General features: G+C 37.4%; 1 protein-coding gene across 1 annotated transcript in view; it reads left to right on the top strand.

The window, feature by feature from the left end:
• Positions 1–8,621, top strand: part of LOC106880209 (myelin regulatory factor-like protein) — a 138,197-nt gene that overhangs the window by 122,111 nt on the left and 7,465 nt on the right. The window contains exons 14-16 of the mRNA XM_014930066.2: positions 790–861; positions 2,729–2,943; positions 6,361–6,513. Of these exons, the coding sequence (XP_014785552.1) occupies positions 790–861; positions 2,729–2,943; positions 6,361–6,513 (440 nt within the window). The remainder of the gene's footprint in view (positions 1–789; positions 862–2,728; positions 2,944–6,360; positions 6,514–8,621) is intronic.

Here is an 8,621-nt window from a genome sequence, read left to right as displayed (position 1 = left end):
TATATATATATATATATATATATATATATATATTTACAAACGTGTGTTGAAATGTATACATGCGCACGTGTCCATACTAATATATAAGATATTGCTTTATGATCGTCTTATTCTAACGTCAATTTTTAACGCCCTGCTATTATCATCATCATCATCATCATCATCATCATCATCATCATCATCATCATCATCATCATCATCATCATTATTATTATTATTAACAATAAGAAGAGTGCGACTGTTATCGAATGAAGAATATTTCGACACTTCGTGTATCTTCCACAAGTTCAAAATAATCATCTCATTCTACTTAATTTTAAATATTACCAAAATGAAGTAGAATGAGATGATTATTTTGAACTTGTGGATGACACAGGAAGTGTCGAAATATTCTTCATTCGATAACAGTCGCACTTTTCTTATTGTTTCTTTACCTTCGGGAGGAGTAACATCAATCCTTAAATATTATTATTATTGTTCAGTAGTTTTATTTTTATAACGTGCTTTCACTTCACTACTGAGCGCAGCTTTGTGCGCCTTGGGTATGTGCTGTGGTTTGCTGTGGTGCTCTTATATTTACTGTATTGAAAGTGTTTTGCGTAGAGTGTGTGCAGTACCCAGTAGTGCAATTTTCTGTATGTTATATATATTTGTAAGTCCTGGTGTTTTTGTTATGTATTTGTCTGATTTTTTTATTATTATTATTATTATTATTATTATTATTATTATTATTATTATTATTATTATTATTATTATTATTATCTTAAATTATTTTCTCGTTTACATCAGTATTGTGACCATCTCCATCAAGTACATCGTTCAGAACCAGAAAGTTCACAGTACGCACTTACAAAGCCCTCTGTGAGTAACCGTTATTCTTTATTTAAAATGTCTGGCCTCCAAGACTGCCAGATTTAGTTTCACTTGGCTCAATTTTTTGTTTCTGTTACTCTGCACTATTTATGAATTTATAAACAGTTATTATTCATAGAAATCGGCTGGGGTTTCACTACCATTTACTTATTCTTAAAATATCAACTCCGCCGCGTTATCTACACTCAAATTAAGTATCTATTATTATTATTATTATTATTATTATTATTACAGTTAAACCTTGGGAGAGGCATTATGCCGGTAATAAACACACGCACTGGTTCAGTCTTTTATTAATTTATATAGTTTTTTGTTAAATTATTTCATTGCACTTTTGCAATCTTTTCAGTAACTTGCAATGAAATAATTTAACAAAAAACTATATAAATTAATAAAGGACTGAACCAGTGCGTGTGTTTATTACCGGCATAATGCCTCTCCCAAGGTTTAATTGTATTTCTTTCAACACACGTATCCACATCAAGAATCTTGCACACGAAATACACATACGAAATATTATTACTATTATTATTATTATTACTATTATTATTATTATTATTATTATTATTAAGGCTGTGAGCTGGCAGATCGTTAGCACGCCGGACGAAATGTTTAGCGACATTTCACCCGTCTTTAAGTTCTGAGTTTAAATTCCGTCGGGGTCGACTTTGCCTTTCACCCTTTCTTTTTGGAGCCGATAAAATAAGTACCAGTGAAACCCTGGATTCCATATGATCGACTTTCCCTTTCTCCACAAACTGCAGGCCTTGTGCCTGCAGTAGAAAGGATTATTATTATTGAGTAAGAGAGCAGTGCGTGCCATCAAAGTGACACTGGAGTACAAATATACCAAACCCAATATACCCATCATGACTGCCTCTCAGATAAGGGTACACCAGGCACATGCATCACAACCATATGTGCGCAACATAGTGATCTCCTATCAAGGTAAACAGCGCATGACCTTGCAGGTAGGGCCCAGTTAGAATTTTCTTCAGGTCGAGTAGCCTATCTCATACAAAAGATCCCTGAATAAGAGTGGTTTAAGGATGTTGAACGAAACACCTGTGTTTCCAGAGGTGAATTATTCAAACCCCCTCAACACATGGCTATGATGCTCCTCCGCTACTTCTGCTCGTGATCAGAAATGCACATATCGTCAGCCACTAAGGAATATGCTCAACTGGTTAAAGTCAAAAAACTGATAAGCGTATCTGTGGTATTAAGCAGAATATTTAATGTAACCCTTTTTCTTATATCAAGACAAAACATGTACGCTTCCGGTCAGTTAAGATCAGGACCCATGAAAGCCTATTCCTGGTACTGTATTGTTATTATCATCATCATTATTATTATTATTATTATTATTATTATTATTATTATTATTATTATTGTTCAGTAGTTTTATTTTTATAACGTGCTTTCACTTCACTACCGAGCGCAGCTCTGTGCGCCTTGGGTATGTGCTGTGGTTTGCTGTGGTGCTCTTATGTTTACTGTATTGAAAGTGTTTTGCGTAGAATGTGTGCAGTACCCAGTAGTGCAATTTTCTGTATGTTATATATATTTGTAAGTCCTGGTATTTTTGTTATGTATTTGTCTGAATATTTTTTTATTATACCTAAGGCACCTACTATGATAGGAATTGTTTCTGTTTTTAGATTCCACATTCGAGTTATCTCTATTTCCAGGTCTTTGTATTTTGAAAGTTTTTCCATTTCTTTTAGAGAAACGTTGTCATCTGCTGGTATTGATACATCAATTAGAAAGCATTTTTTTTCCATTATTATTATTATTATTATTATTATTATTATTATTATTATTATTATTATTAATTTGTTGTTATTCCTTTCAGTGAATGGAAAATGAGCAGTGACACCCAAAATAAATCTCCAAATACAACGGTTAGTAAAAGCCGATCATCGCTAACGACACCGATACATAGAGTGACCAAACAAACAAGGACCTCCACGACGCCTAAATTACTGGACACAACAAAGTCATCATCGTCAACAACATCATCATCGTCATTATCATCATCATCATCGTCATCATCAAGGGAAAGACATAGTGAGTAAATATATTTTGCTTTTGCTTCAGTCTTCTTAATAAAGAACATCAAAGAACGCGCATTTGCAACAGTGTTCGTATTTGTGCCGATACAGATATCAAGCATATCCTAAGGATATTCTCGTGTAGTTTTATATATGATTGACTAAGATATGGCAGTTCACAGAAAAGTACGGGATTAGGACTTATTCTCATCTAGAACTAATAAAAGTTGAATAACAGAGTAATAGCAGAGGCAGATGTGTATGATGAATAATTCTTTCGTTGTCGAACAGATTTATAAAATATAGAAACAGGCTGAGGATGAGATATGAAAAAAAAAAAGGAATGAAATGAAATGGGTGGGGTAATGTACTCAAGCAGTTTTCGTGGATTCTAACAGAAAGTTCAGAGATATCGTGGGATTAAAAGTCATATAGTTACTCAAACGGAGCCAATAAGAGGAGGAGGAAATTATTAAAGCGCATGCGTGGCTGTTTTGTAAGAAGGTTGCTTTCTAATTGTATGGTTCTTGAGCAAGTATCTTCTACTATAGCCTCGGGATGACGAAAGCCTGGTGAGTGCATTTGGTAGATGGAAACTGAAAGAAACCCATCGTTTGTGTGTGTGTGTGTGTGTGTGTGTGTGTGTATGTCCCCTACAACCGCTTGACAACCGGTGTCGGTGTGCTTACGTCCCCGTAACTTAGCGGTTCGGCAAAAGAGACCGATAGAATAAGTACCAGACTTTACAAAATATAATAAGTATTGGGGCCGATAAGTTCGACTAAAATTCTTCAAAGCGGTGCCCTAGCATGGCCGCTGTTTAATGATTGAAACAAGCAAAAGATAAAATATAAATTAGAATTCTTGCTTAGACCGGTAGATAAAGAAATTAAAATAAAACTAAAATACAGAGAAGCAGAATGAGAGGAAATATAACGATTTAATGAAACTGAGTATGAGTGTGTAGTTCAGAAGGATGTAAGATCGATCTTTAAGACAGTCGATATAGTTTATTGAGTCGACTATAAAAGACAAACAATCCAAACCTGGTAGGTAATGAGTAAGTTAGTAAAGAGATTAGTGAGCAAAGAAGAGTTTTGCCGGTTAAGTTTGCTTGTTGGCTTATACGAATTTCTCAGACATTTCTCCCAAAGTATCGTTTCATCATGTACAACACTACAGACATACCATCTACAACAGTGCAGAGTTGACAATATATGTGTGCGTGAAGGCAACGAGCTGGTAGAAACGCTAGCGCGCCGGGCGAAATGCATAGCGGTATTTCGTCTGTCTTTACGTTCTGAGTTCAAATTCCACCAAAATCGGCTTTGCCTTTCGTCCTTTCGGGGTCGATAAATTAAGTACCAGTTGCGTACTGGGGTCGATCTAATGGACTGTGGCTCCTTCCCCAAAATGTCGGACCTTGTGCCTCGAATAGAAAATAATATATGTGTGCGAGAAGGTAGCGAGCTGGTAGAATCGTTAGCACGCCGGACAATATGTTCAGCAGCATTTTGACCGTCTTTGCGTTCTGAGTTCAAATTCTGCCGAGGTCGACTTTGCCTTTCATCTTTTGGAGGTCGATAATATAAGTACCAGCTGAACACTGTGATCGATATAATCGTCCGTTCTCTCTCATCAAATTTTGGGTCTTGTGCCTATGTAAGAAATCAATTTCATTTAATTTAATGATGCATTTTTAATTAGACGAGCTTGATTCATTTTATCAAGTGACTCAATTCCAGGCACAGTTTCAGAGGCATATCCACATATTTTCAGTAGACAGTGTTGCATTTGTTTTTTGTTATAAATATTACTGAAGCCTCCTGTTCACAACGATAGGTGGCTCGCAACATCAAAATGCTCTCCACACATTTTTATCTCGTTGTGGTTACTTCAAAATTCCATTTTTTTTTCTCGAGAAACCCTGCCGTAGATATAGTATGGGGTTAAATTAAGGGAGATAATTCTAACATATCCTATAACGCAGAGTATTTTCCCTTGATTTCTGGCTTTGCATTTCAAGATTTTGTCCCTTACGTTAACATTGACACAACTCTAACTACGTGTGTCAGTAATCACTAACAGTAAAACGGAAATATACGATCAGTACATTAACCCAACGCTCGCTTTAAGTCCGATGGGCTATTAAGACATTATCTTTTCTTGACAATATGTTTGGTAGTATAGAAGAGCTCTTTCATATCAATACGTTTAATAGCTTGTAGTTTAAAAAATCAGTGTAGCTAAAGTGTCGGCAGGGGATACAGAAGCAAATGAATAACCGCCATCGTCATCGTTGTTATTTGATAGACCAAATTTACGATGAATGGTGTTTCCACTTTTACTTTCCGCCGTAATATACCTCGAACTACTTTTACCAATGTATCCTTCATTTCCCCCCCCCCCTTTTTTTTAAGACGGTATAGTATGATTTGAGGTAAAAATTTGGCTTCTGCTTGTAGCAGGTAGAACTAACACACAAATACTTGTGAGCTGTCACGAAAAGAAAAATGAAATTTCATAGAGTGGAAATTGATTCCCTCCAATCAAACTTCATTCCCCTCAATACATTTACCTAGTTTTGCCCTGTCGTGGGTCCTTAATTCGTGATAGAGTTGTAGGGACAACGCCATAACATAGGTGTGCAGGGCATTTAGATCTGGCTAAGCCAATTCTATTTAAGGTTTGCTTCAGCTTACTGCTTATTATTATTATTATTATTAGAGGGAGAAATGGGGAGAAAGAGAAAGGCACATCGACTCCAATACCAGAATGGTGCCTTAGTTATCAACTGTTACATTATTTAGCAAAATGTAAAGTTGACCTCGACGAGTACTGAACTCGGAAGATCGCGAGTTGCAATGAATACTACGGTGTATTCTGTGTTGGCACTCCGTCGCTTACGACGTCGAGGGTTCCAGTTGATCCGATCAACGGAACAGCCTGCTCGTGAAATTAACGTGCAAGTGGCTGAGCACTCCACAGACACGTGTACCCTTAACGTAGTTCTCGGGGATATTCAGCGTGACACAGTGTGACAAGGCTGGCCCTTTGAAATACAGGTACAACAGAAACAGGAAGTAAGAGTGAGAGGAAGTTGTGGTGGAAGAGTACAGCAGGGTTCGCCACCATCCCCTGCCGGAGCCTCGTGGAGATTTAGGTGTTTTCGCTCAATAAACACTCACAACGCCCGGTCTTGGAATCAAAACCGCGATCTTATGACCGCGTGTCCGCTGCCCTAACCACTGGGCCATTGCGCCTCCACACCGTGTATTCTACCCAGCGCTTTAGCGACTCAACCAATTCGTTGCCATCTCAGTACATTTCATCTTCTCAGAATGACAACGTGTAATGTACTGAGAACCAAATCAAGTACCAGAGTGAGTTTTACGTTGCTAATGAATATTCATTTTACTTTATTTTCACTCAGCATCCAAGAAGCCGACAAACAAACCTACTCACAGATATATTGTGCCAGCTTACCCTCCCTGTATGTCTTCAAACTGTGAAGCGTTCTGTTGCCCACCACCACTGGAGACTGAAGCACGGCAAGAAGACATTAGGCAACAATACAACCCAAGCTGTAAGTAACTTCAAGCATTCGAGGGTAATTTGGTGATTTGAAACTAATTATATAATGTGATATTTGTAAGGCATTAGACGGGTGACCTTTGAGCGATATCTGACGACTTATTCATGATACATGACAAAGGGACTGACTTTACAATGACTTCTAATGACATTCTGTGTGATATTTGAATGACCTTTTATGACACATTATGTCATTGTTAATAACGTCTGATGATAAAATGTATGACATTTGAGTGGCATTTAATGACATGCGGTATGACCTTTTGAGTAATGTCACGTGACACATGATCCACAGAACGCGACCGTTCATTAACATTTGATGCCACTTACCTCTATTTTGGTATCATCAATTTTGCTTGTTTACCTTCTGAACAGTAGGTAAACGTTTGGCTAATTAAAGCAAGATCCAGTATCCGTGGAAACAGACGATAATCTACGTCATCAAGAATTAAGCCAATAGGAGAGCTTGTGGAAAGGTTCATAGAGTTCAGTTGTTGTAAAGAGTGAATATCCTATCACAGTGGCCACCGCCTTTTCATTATAAATCACCACTTTTACTGAAGTGAATTTTTCCACAAGCTCCAGGCTTCCACAGGTTCCAGACTTCTCAATAAACCGACTTCATTAACTAACCACAAACTCGTTTTAGCCATTTTCATCTCTCATTCGAAAGATACATGAAACTGAATAATTATACGTAGTTAAGCAATTATACATTATATCCTACAGTTTTTTAACATTTTGAACACATCTCACAACCCTTAGTACTACATTTCAGGACTCCAGGTCGAGAACCGTGCCCTAATATTTCAAATCATTCTCCTTCGTCTGGGTGAAAAATATATGGGAGTTGTTATTGTATACACTTGCCTTCAACCAATACATCACATTTTCTTTCTATCTCAGACGAAAGACAATGCCATAAATTGTTAGGTTCTTGTTAGTTTCTTTAGTCTTCGTGGCAATTCAGTATGAAGAACTCTCCTAATACGTTTGTTATTCAGATAATTAGAAACCAGGTTAAACCATACCAATAACTAATCTTACCGAGTAATCTGGATAAACTGAAAGTATGATTCTTAGAGTGATTTTAAATTGTAGCATGGAATTTCATATTTAAAGGTACATCCCATAATCTTCAATGATTAGTGGAGAAAAGATGCAAAAGCAGACATCAGGAAATAATCTTTGTGAAACTGTTGCGAAAGTTTAAGTTAAATGGTGAGAGAATCATATTTAGAAGCAACAAATTCAGGTATAGAGTGGAATATTAAGACAATGAAGAGATTACCTGACATAAGATTTTAAAATTACGGCTTCTTAGATATTAAGAACTTGACTGGAAACTTACACTTATTAGCATAAGTTACTCTTTTACTATTTTACTTGTTTCAGTCTTTTGACTGTGGCCATGCTGGAGCACCGCCTTTAGTCGAGCAAATCGACCCCAGGACCTATTCTTTAGAAGCCTAGTACTTATTCTATCGATTTCTTTTGCCGAACCGCTAAGTTACGGGGACATAAACACACCAGCATCGGTTGTCAAGCGATGTTGGGGGGACACACATACAAACATATACACACACACATATATATATATATACACATATACGACGGGCTTCTTTCAGTTTCCGTCTACCAAATCCACTCACAAGGCTTTGGTCGGCCCGAAGCTATAGTAGAAGACACTTGCCCAAGGTGCCACGCAGTGGGACTGAACCCGGGACCATGTGGTTGGTAAGCTAGCTACTTACCACACAGCCCTACATATATTAATGGAACTCAAACCATACACACACAGAGGCAAATACACACATCACATACATATGCATATATACACAAACATGTGTATGCACATATATACATGCATATACTGTATTTTATACTATAAAATATGATTTCCTATATTTCTTACATATTCTAATGTGTGTGTGTGTGTGTGTGTGTGTGTGTGTGTGTGTGTGTGTGTGTGTGTGTGTCTGTGTCTGTGTCTGTGTGTGTCTCTGTGTGTCTGTGTCAGTCTGGCTATCTGGCTGGCTGGTTGGCTGGCTGGTTGGCTGGCTGGTTGTCTGTGTCTGTGTCTGGGTCTGGCTGTCTGTC

Source organism: Octopus bimaculoides, chromosome 7 (assembly GCF_001194135.2).
Source record: "Octopus bimaculoides isolate UCB-OBI-ISO-001 chromosome 7, ASM119413v2, whole genome shotgun sequence".
In the NCBI taxonomy this organism is placed as follows: domain Eukaryota; kingdom Metazoa; phylum Mollusca; class Cephalopoda; order Octopoda; family Octopodidae; genus Octopus; species Octopus bimaculoides.
This window is presented reverse-complemented; position numbering and strand designations above follow the sequence as displayed.